This window comes from Anolis carolinensis, chromosome 3, assembly GCF_035594765.1.
Source record: "Anolis carolinensis isolate JA03-04 chromosome 3, rAnoCar3.1.pri, whole genome shotgun sequence".
Classification (NCBI taxonomy): Eukaryota; Metazoa; Chordata; class Lepidosauria; order Squamata; family Dactyloidae; genus Anolis; species Anolis carolinensis.
In genome coordinates, this window is record NC_085843.1 from 90,661,955 (window position 1) to 90,676,250 (window position 14,296).

General features: G+C 44.2%; 2 protein-coding genes across 13 annotated transcripts in view; one reads left to right on the top strand and one right to left on the bottom strand.

Annotated features, from left to right (window-relative positions):
- Positions 1-14,296, top strand: part of tab3 (TGF-beta activated kinase 1 (MAP3K7) binding protein 3) — a 113,512-nt gene that overhangs the window by 46,550 nt on the left and 52,666 nt on the right. The window lies entirely within an intron of this gene.
- LOC103278344 (uncharacterized) overlaps positions 315-14,296 on the bottom strand; it is a 50,858-nt gene continuing 36,876 nt past the window's right edge. For all 4 annotated transcript variants that reach the window (XM_008107358.3, XM_008107359.3, XM_008107362.3 and 1 more), the window contains 2 exons: positions 12,621-12,857; positions 315-4,688 (listed from right to left, as the gene is read on the bottom strand). In XM_008107358.3, the coding sequence (XP_008105565.2) occupies positions 4,631-4,688; positions 12,621-12,857 (295 nt within the window). In that variant the 3' untranslated portion in view covers positions 315-4,630. The remainder of the gene's footprint in view (positions 4,689-12,620; positions 12,858-14,296) is intronic.

Here is a 14,296-nt window from a genome sequence, read left to right on the forward strand (position 1 = left end):
AAAATGGGATTACACTAGTACATTTATGCATTTGGTTATGATAAATATGATGTTGGATTTATTTGAGTGTTTCAGATTGCTGAAATAAAGCACTCATTTTGTAAAGGCTTGTAGGTTTTGAAATTAAGAGTCATTCTAAAATAAAACCATGCAAGAGCAGTCCCAATTGTTTTTCTCCCTCTAATAATTGTATGTTTAATTTCTTACACATTTTAATTATACTGCTGCAAAGCCCTGTAACATTTGCAAGCAGGAATGTTTCACATCATGCCCATGTAGATGTTTTTGCAATCAGTTGGTATACACAAGTGATATATGTTCGTTGTTCAAAGTGGAATTTATTGGGTGTGATGCTGACATACAAGTTTAAATATTTCTGAAGCAATACAGCATCAAGCATCAAGGAGCACAATGAAATGAAAGTAATTGTTATAGAGATTGTTTTTAATTCTACATCATTACAAATATGACTTTTGAATGTCCAAGCAAAGTTTTGAGAATTCTACTGCCCCTCCTTCCAAGTTAAAATATCAGGTTATATTTTTCCTTTATAATATGGGAAAACAAAGCAATGAAGTATTTCATGTGAAGCATTTTGTTTCTCACTAATCAGTTACGTAATATTTTGTTTGCAATAGTTCAGTGGCAATTCTTATGTTTTCATATTGATGCATTTGCCCCTTTTCAGCAGGTTTTGTTTGGCACTTCTTTCTGCTGCCATTGCAAATAAATTATAGTAATCAACTAAAGAGTAGAAGTGTGTTTGAAAGGTATGCACCATTTTTTCACATCAATGTGGCTGAGGGATTTTGGTTGGGAAGGGGATATTTACAAGTATTGCATGCAACCTATCAAGTGTGGCTGCAATTCATCTTAAGTGTGTGTACTTTCTGGAGTCTGGCAGCATAATCCGAATTCCTGTAAGGCTTTTGATCTATGCACACAGCACTGGACACAGACGCCTGCCCATTTTCATACTATGAGGGAGGACTACTCATCATATGAGAATTGCTCTGCTATGTGTCCACAGTGTCCACTGATTCATAGAAGTCAACAGGACAGACATAAAAGTATTCAAGTATTGACTGTAGGATCTGTGAAGTCATTCTTATGGAGACCTATTTCCCTTTTACTCACAGTTCAGTTGACAGAGTAGAAGACAAAATCACCTACCTTGTGGTGGGAAAAACAGTAGGTAGTAGTCATGTTGTTTCAAAGGAAAAGGACATTTCAATCAGTTACTAATATTTGTTAATTGTGCAAAAACTGTTTTATATGTTTACTTGTAAATATCCTTTCACGCTGTAATATTGATGATAGCAGTGAAATTAATTTAATTTGTATGAATTGTGTATGCATATTAGATATCAACTTAAACTTGGAAGCCACTTGGGAATAGATGGTCCCAGCCAAAGTGGATTTAGGGTATGCCAGAGTAAACATTCATTGCATATAAATTTCCATTCATGCATTAACTCCTTATATCGCTTGACAATAGAAAATGCACTGCGATGTCTTCAACTTTGGAATGTGCACATTTTAGTGGTGGGATTTTGAGGCCATCATGATTTTGTAAAATGCACTACTTTTTAAGAATTGCTGACCTCTTCCCTGCCCATTGTACTTGAGTGACCTATTTCAGTGCTCTCCAAAACAGTTGTGTTTATAAATGACTATTTTATATTTAACTGCTGTTAAGATGCTCCCGTTTCCCATATAAAATACAAAGCCCCCCCAAGGTCTCGTAAATAGAATAGCTTGTGGAAAATCGGACTATAGAAAACCAAAATCAAATCTAGTTCTTGCATATACGATTGAACCTCCAAGCTAGCTTGTTTGTGTAGGGAGGGGATAAGAAGTAAGAGGAATTGTTTGTGAAATAGATCAAATGGAAAAGTGTGCTTGTGTGTCTGTGGTATGTATGTATTTTTCCTTATGGAAATGTATGTCGCAAGTATAAAATTTAAAGAGCTGGTCTCGGTCACACAACAAGGTTGTTTTTTCTCAATTTCTGTATGTTCCAGTTGTGTCCTTTCATCTTCCTCATCTGTTCATTTATAAACTTATTTACAATGACTTGGACTTACATACTTTGAAATTATGGGATAAAATCAAACATGTTTTAAAGAGAACATGAAACGTTTAAATAAGTTTATTAATGGGATTGTTTCCTTGGGTTTGCAGGCTTTTAACTCAAGAAAAAAATTAGCATAGCTTGAAATGTGGAATCAGTTTACAACCTAGTCTGATGCAGCCAAATGGGCTCTTATTTCCTCTGTTATCTGCTTAGATGCAATGAATTTACAGAGATGAAAATGTACACAGAAATAAATGCACATTATAGCCAACACTGTCTCTGTGTGCTATATGTTTTCCAAATAATACTTCAGGTTTGCTATGTATATCAAGTAGAGGTTCTCATAATTTTTGAGTTAATTATTGGGCAGTAGTAATAATGCAATATTCTTAGCATTCTCTAAAGCTTGGACAATTTTTTTAAAAAACCTGTTCTTTAAGTGATAAAGCAAACATGTCTGATTGTGTGTTTTTCTATGTTTAATTTTTTTTTATTAGGCAATGGAACCATGATCTTTCTAAATCCTGTAAAAAGGGTGTTTCTTACTATTGAGATTTGTGTATGCTATGAATGGAAATTATTACTGCAAGATGAAATGTATAAAAGCATTAAGAGGCTATGCATGCATGGTACATCCAAATTACATATACTGAGCTGCAGTTGCCTAAAAATCAATAAAGCTAAGAAAATGTAATGTCCTGCATTTGTTTTCATATGTAGTAAGGAATCTTCTTAAAAGGTATCTTTTTCACACAATGACATCTAGTTCCTCGTTTTAAAAGTGAATGTTTCTCTCTAACATACTACTGTATTGCTTGCTCTTGTTGGGATTTTGTTTGTGTGTGTGTGTGTGTGTGTGTGAACATAGGTAAAATCAAGCATAGATCCTTTTTGGTGGCCACTTCATTAAACTTTACTTTGCAAGGAGAGATATTTTGCTCCTTCTATGTCTGTTGTGAATCGTTGCAACTCTGCCAAAAGTGTAAGGTTAATGATCTGAAGGTTTTGGATTTTGCTGTTAGGTATTATAGAAAACTATTTTTAGCCCCACCCAGAAATATTTCATAGTAGTTCACACCTAGTACTGTTTCAGCGCCAATGTGGTACTTACACGTTCTGAGTTGCTCTAGCAAGAATGAATTTGCATGACTAGTAGCACCTGATCTGCATAACCTATAAAAAGGTGTCTACATTTTATTTATGAAATCCCTCTGAACAGTATACCAGTTGTTTCTTTGGGGTCTGCAGATACAAGATTGCTGCCCTAGCATGGTTTGAAATAACAAAAGAACCTTGGGATCATCAGTCCTGTCTACCCTCCTTCAGATGTGAATTCCTTTCACCTTTACTCATTACTTCCTCAAAAACAGGAAGTGAAACCTAGTTAAGCAGACATTGTATTAAAATATTTTACCAAGTTTCACCAATTTTAAAATTCTGTCATCACTGTAAATGCATTCTATTTATATCACCAGCAAGTCGAGAGTTTTTAGGAGAACCAGTCAGATCAACACCTTTTCTTAGAACTGAAACCTATCCTAGCACTATGACAGCTAGTGCCATGTAATGGGTGATTTCAGTGATGCTGGCAGTCTTTGTGAGAGAGCTTACTGTCCTCAAAAGTTAGCACATTCTTATACTTGTCTCTGATTAAATTGGGAAGGGAAATATTTCTGTAGTCACTGCTACAATTTTGCATCAGGTCACAATCATGAAGTCATTGTGTCTATTCCTAAGTCCCCTGGGGGGAAAGGGCAGAATACAAATAAAGTCATTACTGTTGTTATTATTATTATTAAGATTTTATTTGTATTCCACCCTATCTCCCCTAGGGGACATTGGTTCGAATCCAACCTGGGGACAGCGTGGATGAGCTCCCTCTGTCAGCTCCAGCTCCGTGCAGGGACATAAGAGAAGCCTCCCACAAGGATGGCTCCCACAAGGATGCCCACACATCTGAGCATTGCCTGGGCAACAGCCTTGCAGGTGGCCAGTTCTCTCACACCAGAAGTGACTTGCAGTTTCTCAAGTCGCCCCTGACATGAAAAAAATTATTACCATCCTGTTCATGCATTTGATTCTTTATATGAATTTATGACCAAAACAGTGAGTTTACATGACATGCTTCAGATAGGTCAAGTTGTGGACAGCTTGTTGGACAGCAGCTTAGCTGGTGTAGCCAATGACAAAGAATACTGGGAGCTTGCAGTCTAACATCTGGAATGCCATACATTTGCCTACCCTGACATAAAGGGGAAATGAATTGAACTCATTCATTTGGGAATTGGGTTTATCCATCTTACAATGCAATCCAAGCTTTCCCCTGTTCATACAGACAATTATATTTTTATTTTACAAAAATTATAACATACCAGAAAATTCTTACATAAAGCTTTCTGAAAATGGTAGAAATCACATTGGCTTCTGGTTGTTGGACAGAGTTCAAGACACTTCGGGTTTTTCATTTTCAGGAGAAGTACAATGTGACTGGTGCTTTGAAATCCAAATACTCCTTTTTCAAAATGTGAAGAATTCACGTTTCACATTCACTTCTCATTCCCAGGCAATAATAATTTTGTTGAAGTTAACAAACACTCCTTTGTTAGGTTTACTGGAAAACAAATGTTAGATGTCAGTGAATACTGAATAAATGAATTTGTTAATTAACAAAGAGGATGGTGTAAAGTTAATGGAAATATAACACTTATATCTTGGATGCGTATAAGCTACACTAGGTTACATGAATCAAAACATTCAGACAGAGTAATGTTTTCTGTTTGGACTCTAAAAGGGCATAGTCTGGCAAAAGCTTTTCTGTAGGTTTTCTGGAGAATCCTTTTATATGTCAATGGCTCTTTACACCTTGACAGCAAAAAGGTTCAGGGTAGATAATATCATTTGTGTAGTAATTATAATTGGCTAGCCAGGTAAAGTGTCTGCATGGGACTGAAATTGTAGTTTAAGCCTGAAAGTATCCTAGCAAGATCCCCAAACTGCCAAACAAAAGGAACTTTTGTGCTGAATGCAGAAGGAAGACTGGACTTCTGTGTCTCAGCCATGTGAATCTAGTCAATCTTCAGGAAGGACTGAAAGCTGAAATCTACAGATATTAAAAATGTATTTTCTGGTGTAAGCAAATGTTGCCACAATTGTCATTCTAAAGTTATGCTCTGATAAATGCAGTATTTTACATATAACTGCATTTTACATTTCCTAGCTGCATCTCATACCAATAGGGGTAGTGTGGTTAGGAACTACTGACTAACATGACCTATGGATGAACAATGAGCAAAGGAAGAGATCAGAAGAGTGTAGAAATGCTGTTGGTTGCTAGATTGTCCCATATACAAAATGTGTGGAACCAGAAGTGTGTTGGATTTTGAATTATTTGGATTTAGGAACATTTGCACTTAAATATTGAGATATCTTGGAGAGAGGACTCAAAATACAAAATTAGTTAGTTGTTCACATAAACCTTATACTCTTAGCCTGAGGGTAATTTTATAGATATTATTTATAATTTTGTGTATGAAACAGAGGTTGTGTACATTGAACCATCAGAAAGCAAAGGTGTTAATATCTCAGCCAACCATGTGAACCATTTTGGAGTGTTTTGGATTTTTGGATACGGGATATTCAATCTGTAGTAGAGAAACAATCTGAAAGAAGAGATAGAATGATAAGGACAGGTTGCTTACCTGTAACCGTGTTTCTTCGAGTGTACTCTGTGAATTCACACTAATGGAGAACGCTGCGCCTGCGCAGGCTCCAACGGATACTCTTCCAAGCTAAAGTTTGAAATTTGGCGGTAACCCCGCCCCTCTTCCCGGAGGGTATAAAGGGCGCCCTCCGTGCTCGCTCTCCAGTTCCTACGCCGCAAAGGCAGCGAGAAAGGGAGAGGTTTGCCTGTGGGGAAGGAAGGGCGGGATTGTGTGAATTCACAGAGTACACTCGAAGAAACACGGTTACAGGTAAGCAACCTGTCCTTTTTCTTCGTGTACTCTGTGAATGCACACTAATGGAGACTAGCAAGCTAAGGTGTAGGTAGGTGGGATAGCAAACCCGATAACCAGTCTAGTGTCCAAACACATTTATTGAGCACAAGGTGCAAAGAAACAGGCAAATGCAATGGTCAAGTAAGCGATGCAATAGCATATAGTGCAATAAAACCGATCCTTGTGTTAGGATCCAGAACGCAATCATAACATAGTAAGTAGGCAATAGTCTATAAGGAAATACAGAGGTAGGCATAAACCCATTCTGAGAAAACAGAGGGAGAAGCATTCAAAAATTAAATTTCAGTGCAGTGGGTAAGTATAGTACACAAGCACAATGTTAAAGAGACCCTGAGCACATTGATTACAAACGGGATGGATGACAACGGTCAGCCTGTAAGAAGGATAAACCCGAAAAATGGGTTTGAGTAAGGCAACAACATTAGGTAATGCAGGAGGAGAGGACGGACCTGGCAAAAGCCGAGTCCTTGAGGTTCTTTGAGTCCATCCTGTAGTGTGAAACAAAGGTGGATGGAGTGGACCAGATAGCCGCTCGACAGATGGAGTCGAGAGGGACGCCCCTCAGGAAGGCCGTAGAGGTGGAAAGGCCCCTTGTAGATCTAGGGCGGATCGAAGAGGGGGGCTGGCGTTTGGCTAGCTGATAAGCGAGCTCAATGGTCTGAGCAATCCAGTGTGAGAGTCTTTGGGAAGAAAGAGGTTCGCCCAGTTTGTGGGTAGCGTAGGCCACAAAAAGTCTAGGTGACTTACGTATGTCCTTAGTCCTGTCCTTGTAGAAAAGGAGGGCTCTCCTGACATCGAGGAGATGGAGTTTCCGTTCTAGAGAAGAAGAAGGATTGGGGAAGAAGGCAGGAAGTATTATGTCCTGGTTCAGGTGAAAAGCAGAGACCACCTTAGGTAGGAAGGTGATGTCCGGGCGAAGGACAGCCCTGTCGTGGTGGAAACGGAGGTAGGGTTCGTCCATCCGGAGAGCAGCCAGTTCCGAAGGCCTGCGGGCAGAGGTGATAGCGATGAGGAAAGCAGTCTTCCAAGAGAGAAGGTGAAGGTCTGCAGAGGCCATAGGTTCGAAGGGAGCTGAAGCTAGTTGAGAAAGGACGAGTTCGAGGCTCCATCCGGGAGTCGGAGGTTGGACTGGAGGATGCAAGTTGTTGTAACCTCGAAGGAAGGTCTTAATGAGGTTGTTAGAAAAGAGAGAGGGTTGTCCCTGACGTTGGAAATGCCAGGAGAGAGCAGCGAGATAGGACTTTATCGAGGCCAGAGAAAGTTGACGATCCGCAAGGGAAAGTAGAAAGTCCATGATCAGCGGGATCGAAGTAGAGGCGGGATCGACGCGTCGGTCCCGAAGGAAAGTTTGGAATTTTGCCAGCTTGTAAGCATAGGCTTTCGATGTGGCCGGTTTGTGAGCAGCGCGAAGGATCGCCTGCAGGTCTGGGTGGAGAGAGTTTAAGGAAGTATCCTCCAGGCAGTCAGGTGCAGGGACGGGACGTCGGGGTGGAGAACCTGTCCCTTCTGTGAAGATAGTAGATGAGGGAGAATTGGGAGGGTGCGGGGGGGATCCGCACACATCCGGAGCAGCGTGGGATACCACGGCTGGCGTGGCCATGCAGGGGCGATCAGGATGGCCGATGTCGGTGTTAGATAGAGTCTCTCTATCACCCTCGAGATGAGAGGGAAGGGAGGAAAAAGATAGACGGGTTCGAGAGTCCAGTCGAGGAGAAACGCGTCTCCGAGACAGCCCGGAGTCGAGTTTGGAGGTAGTCTCGCTCCGAATCGAGGAAGTTGAGCGTTCGAGGGGGAGGCAAAAAGGTCCAGAGCTGGCCAGCCCCAATCGTCGAAGACGGATTTCAGGATCTCGGGATCGAGACGCCACTCGTGGGGGGAGGTCGTTATTCTGCTTAGAGAGTCTGCTAAAGTATTTTGAGCCCCCGGAAGGTGAACTGCCGACAGAGTTATGTGTCTCGCTATGCACCATAGCCAAATGTCCATCGAGAGAGCCATGAGTTTTCTCGAGCCCGTACCCCCTTGTTTGTTGATGTAGTACATGGCTACTACGTTGTCCGTTTGGATCAGAACGGTCTTGTGGGGAAGAAAGCGGGCAAACGCCCGGAGGGCTTTGAAGATTGATAACAGTTCTAGAAAGTTTATGTGGTGAGACCTTTCTTGGGTGGACCACAGGTCCCTGACGGTGAGGTTCAACATGTGGGCTCCCCAGGCAAAATTGGAGGCGTCGGTCGTGATGGTGACTGACGGAAGGGAGGGATGGAAGGGAAGTCCCACACAAACATTCGCTGGGTCCTGCCACCAGCGAAGGGAGAGGCGAACCTGGTTCGGTACCGTGAGAAACATTGAGCTCGGGTGCCGATGGGGTTTGAAAGAGTCTATGAACCATCTTTGGAGAGGTCTGAGACGTAGTCTGGCAAAAGGAGTAACCATGACCGTGGAGGCCATGTGACCCAGGAGAACTTGGACCGCGTGGGCTCGGATCCTGCGGTTGCGGAGGAGGAGGGAAAGGTGCTGTTGAAGGGCTAGGAACCTGTCCTTCGGTAGGGAGGCGGTTTCCGTGATGGAGTTGAAGAGAGCTCCGATGAAACGGATTTCTGTGGTTGGGAGGAGTTGAGACTTTGAGACATTCAACTGAAGGCCCAGCCGTTGCAGGAGAGAAAGAGTCTGTGAGACATGGTTTTGAAGGGATGAGGGATCGGACGCGACAATCATCCAATCGTCCAGATAAGGAAAGACCATAATGCCCTGTTTCCTGAGGTGCGCTGCCACCACGGCGACCACCTTTGTAAAGACCCTTGGGGCCGTGACGAGGCCGAAAGGGAGAACTGTGAACTGGTAAGATTGTCCCAGGAGCTTGAAGGAAAGGAAGCGTCTGTGGGATCTTCGCACCGAGACGTGGAAATACGCGTCGCGTAAGTCTATAGAGGCGAAGAAGTCTCCGTGTCGGAGCATCGGGAGGATGGAGGCTACTGAAACCATTCGAAATTTTGAAGGCAGAATGAAGAGGTTTAGAGCCCGTAGATCGAGGATAGGCCGAAGACCTCCGCCCCGCTTGGGAACCGTAAAGTATCTCGAGAAGAAACCTCGAGTGTCCTGCTCGGAAGGAGAAAGCTGGATTGCGCCCTTCGCCAGAAGGGAGTCGACCTCGGCGCATATTTCCAGTGAAGGGTCGGTGTGGAGGATGTGACCCGTGGGTGGCAAAGTTTCGAATTCCAAGGCATAGCCGTCTCTGACAATGCGAAGAACCCAGGCATCTGAGGTGATAGACTCCCATTCGCGGTAGAAAGGAGCTAGGCGGTCGAGGAAAGAGCAGAGAGGAAGGATCTGGTCGGGGCCTAGGAACGGTATGGTAGTGGCAGTAGTAGTGGAGATAGAAAGATCCCCGAGAGAGTAGGCGTCACGCCCGACGTTGGGGTTGTGGCATAGCTGCAGGACCTTTGCCCCGACCTTTCGGGACCTGGTGCTGGCGGCGAGGTTGTTGCTGATGACTGTGGTGACTTGAGCTCGACGAGCGTCGAAACGGCTGGTGACGAAAAGGCTGAGGGTAGCGACGGTACCGTTGCGGGAACCATCGGGTCCGCTGAGCCTGAGGTTGATCGGTCCCGCACTTTGTTGCGAGAATCTTGAAGTCGTGATTGGACTTAAGTTTGTCATCAGTGCCAGAATTGAAAAGGCCCTGGGTGTCGAAAGGAAGGTCTTCGATCACTTGTCGAGAGGAAGAAGAGAGTCCTGAGGACCGAAGCCATGCATGCCGTCTGATCGCGACCGCGTGGGCAATCATTTTTCCGGCGGTATCACCGGTATGCTTAGCCATTTGAATTTGGTGGTGCGCGAGAGAGTCCGCCTCCTGTTGGAGGGTCGAAAGGACTGATCGGTCTTCGTCAGAAAGTTTGGCGAAGAAAGGTTGGGCTTTCTCCCAGAGGATCTGCTGATAAGCGCCCATGCAGGCCCCGTAGTTTGCCATGCGGCAAAGGAGGAGAGCACCGGAGTACAGCTTGCGGCCTACCGCATCGAAGCGTTTGCCCTCTCTGTCGGCCGGGGAGTTGGATTGTCGGCCCGACGATTGGGAGGCCTTTACCACCATGGAGTTTGGGTCAGGGTGATGCTTGAGCCATTCCAAGGCTTCGTCATCGGTTCGGTACCAGGCCTCTATTTTCTTAGAGGTTGGAGGTATCGAAGATGGAGTCTTCCAAGATGCCTGGATGACGTCCAGGAGGTATGGAAGAAAAGGCAGCAAGGTGGCCGGCGGGGCTTGGGCTTGAACCCTCTTGAAAACGGGGTCGGTAACAGCCTTTGAAGTTTGTTTAATTTCCATCCCCAGAGCGTCTGCCATTCTGACCATCTGGTCGGAGAAAGCCCGGATATTATCCGTCGGGGAAGGTGGGTCGACCTCGTAGGCGTCGTGAGGCAGGGAGAGGTCGAGACCGAGAGAAACCACAGAGGCGGAGAGTATCGACTCGGGGCGTTCGATATCGGGGTCATCCTCCTCGGGCCCTTGAGGGGACCGGGGAGGAGAAACAAGCACAGAGTCCTGATGAGGTATAACCCCAGGAGCAGGGAGAGACGGCTGCGGAGGAACGCTCTTGGACGCAGAGGCCTGGGCGGCGCGGGCTAAGCTTTTAAGCAAGACTATTCAGTGCAATTCAAACTGGCCAAACAAAGGCCAGTGTTTGAGCCGGGGGAAAGAGTTCTTGTCGAGCCGGAAGACGAGATGGTGCCGGCTGGGGAGCCTTAATAACCGTCCTGACCGACCGGTCGGGGGAGGCTTGAGCGTCCACATCCGAGGACTGACCATGAGGAGAGGAAGAGGAGCGGAGGCGTTGTGCCGGTTGGATAGGAGAGGATCTCCTAGAGGAAGGCCCAGAGGAGGGGACGTCCTTCTTCGAAGACGCTGAGGAGGACGACCTCTGGATCATTCTTTTCTTTGCTGGGGGTTGTTTCGACGCGACCCTCAGCGATTTCCCCGGCGTCGGGGGAATCGGGCACACAGCTGCCGAGTCAGATTGAGCCCGTCTGGATTCCTCCTGAGCCCTCTTGAAGGCAATCTTCATGGCGGAAGAAGATGGCGGCGCAGCCAGGCGGGATCGAGTGGAAACGGCCGAAGCCACCGAACTCGAAGTTGATGAAGGGCCCATCTTGCCCGATCGGGTGGATACCGTAGCGGTGGTCACCGTGCAGGGCGGTTTGGTCGGTCGCGGTCTCGAGGTTTTCGAGGTTTTAGATGATACCGACGGAGCAGGCCTGGAAGCCATCGAGGCTGAGGTGGAAGTGGAAGCCTCAGGAGCAAGAGTTTTTTCGTAAAGAGCTGCACGGAGTCTCGCAGCTCTATTTCTTCTGGCCTGAGCTGTAAAGGCCAGGCAAAAACGGCAGGTACCGACGACGTGGCTTTCGCCAAGGCAGAAAAGGCACTTAGCGTGGCCGTCGGAATCTGGAATCTTAGCGGCACACTGAGTGCACCGTTTAAAACGCGTGGTTGACATAAGAACGAAGAGTCCGAAGTGAGCTTTGCGGCGGAAAAAAAGGAACTGGAGAGCGAGCGCGGAGGGCACCCTTTATACCCTCCGGGAAGAGGGGCGGGGTTACCGCCAAATTTCAAACTTTAGCTTGGAAGAGTATCCGTTGGAGCCTGCGCAGGCGCAGCGTTCTCCATTAGTGTGCATTCACAGAGTACACGAAGAAAAAGCTATTTTCTATCCTGTTTCCCAAGTACAGTTTTCACTCAAACTAACTACCTTTCTTATGAAATTTCATGTATTCTTTCACCTACTTGGTCACTGTTAAAGCCAATCTCGGTAGCCTTCACAACCTTGCGTTTCTCCATTCCAAGCAATAACTATTCATTAGGGATAGATACATTCTGAGAGAATATTGGGGTTTTTTTTTAATTTGTGACAACAGAGCATTAATACTTTGTCCCCTTGAATAGAGAAGATTGATAGGGAATATGAAATCTAAGCCTGAGGTAGTGTAAAACATGATTCCTGTGTTCTGCTATCTCACTTCTTGTGATTCCCATGGTTCTGGTGATGGGATAATGCAAGGCATTTTCATCTATATTAGGATCAGTGTTAAAAGTCATGCAGCATAGTTTGTGGCTCAATTATTAGACTTTCACAACAAAATATGAATGTAAGATTTAATTCACTGCTGCTTTCAATATACTTTTTCATGTCTAAAGGGTGTATTTAACTGATCCTTCACTAATAAATGTTTCCAGTTACCAACTTCATGCTCCTGATGCTCCTCAACACTTTTATCTGAAACAATAGTGCTGAATATTGATAGTGTTGCAGTTTGTCCATACTTTTATACAGTTCGTTTGTGAGTCATTACCACCTATTGATGGTATAGATCATGAAGGCCTTTGTGCATTGTGGTATAGCTAAAACAGTTGACATGATGTTGAAATGGATTGCAAGATTGCTTTTATTTCCCCTCTTGGATGGAATAATCCAAGAATAATAATAAAAACCTTCTTAAGAGAGCTGAAAAGAAGAATATATGCCAAGCATAAAGTCAAAAATTACCAAAGAAAGTAGCGTGTTCCTTGAAAAACTCCATCATGCTTCCCTACTTGATCACCTTCCAGCTCTATGCCAAGATAGTTCTCTTCTCTTCCAAACAATGGTCCCAAATATTTGACAGTTCCTTTGCTGATTTTCCCTGATGGCCCTGAAAATTTTACTAAGTTTCCGACTTTCAAGTCTGCAATACTTCTGGGTGCAAATGGTCGTCTTGATAGTACGGATGTATCCATATTAACCCTTGGATAAAACAGTCATAGAAAATCAACATATTTTTTAAAAAGACAGCAGAGAAAAACTTCATTCACAATTATCCTGATAATGAAAGAATTTTCCATTTTTTTCTCTTGACAGATGTGATAGGAGTAGCCAGTATCTGGATCTCATAATATTGCTGGGGAAAATGTTAGATGTCTGTCATGTCAGTGAAATCATTGTTTATCCTTTCTCTTTCCTGACCAGTTTCCTTAATACTTAAATCACATTATGCGAAACTTCTGTTAACCTTGGAGACATAACTGCAACCCATGTATTTCCATGCCCAGAGCTAATAGTAGCTCCTGAGGAATTTGGAAACACTATCAAGAAGAGGGATGAAGCAGAGGTTATAATACTACTTTTAAAAATAATCCATTGGTATTATGTAATTAATTTGTTTTAAAACTATTTCATAGAATCTTAAGAAGTTGGCTTCAAGGCCAACTGGACCAACTCCCTGCCATACAACTACAGCACTCTTTAATTATACCCATCCAATCTCTCTTCAAAGGCAAAAAAGAATTATAGAAAGAAACAATCATATAAAGAACTTTTAAGATTTATAAGAAAACTATCTGTGCCTGGCCACACATTGCTGTGGGTTATGGGAATGCTTTGTTGGCCAGGTGGAATAGCAGTGAATAGCCTTGCAACCTCAAAAGCCTGGCCATTTTCCTCATATGGGAATCCTTGTTTGGTGAGCTGGAATACAAAGGAGTAGGCTTGCTGCTTGGAAGGCTGGGTACTTGCGTTCTAGAGGAATGGTTTTTTGGGCTGCTAGAATTGCAAAGAATAGCTTCACTACTTCAAAGCCTGGCTGCTTGCTACCTAGGGGAATCTTGTGTTGGTCAGCTTCAATAGTAAAGAGTGGTAAAAGTGAAGGTGCTTCAAAGCCTAGTTGCCTTCTATCGAGGTTATTTCTATGTTGGTCTGGTTAAATTGCACTGAATACCCTTGCAGCTTCAATGCCGGGCTGTATTATACCTAGGGGAATCCTTGTTTGGCGAGCTGGAGTAGCACCCTCAATCAAAGCTGTTTTGAAGCCTGGCTGCTTCCTTTGTTTGGCCAGTTTGAATTGCACTGAATAGTCTTGCTTAAAAGCTTGGTCGCTTTTTACATAGGGCATCCTTGCTAGGCCAGGTTGAATGGGATGGAGGAGCCTTGTGGCTTCAAAGCCTGGGGGTCTTTTGCCTAGGGGAAATCTTGGCTGGCCAGTTTGAATTGCACTGAATAGTCTTGCTTAAAAGCTTGGTCGCTTTTTACATAGGGCATCCTTGCTAGGCCAGGTTGAATGGGATGGAGGAGCCTTGTGGCTTCAAAGCCTGGGGGTCTTTTGCCTAGGGGAAATCTTGGTTGGCCAGGTTGAATAGCACTGAATAGCCTTGCTGCTTGCAAGCCTGGCCACTTTCTACCTGTGGAAT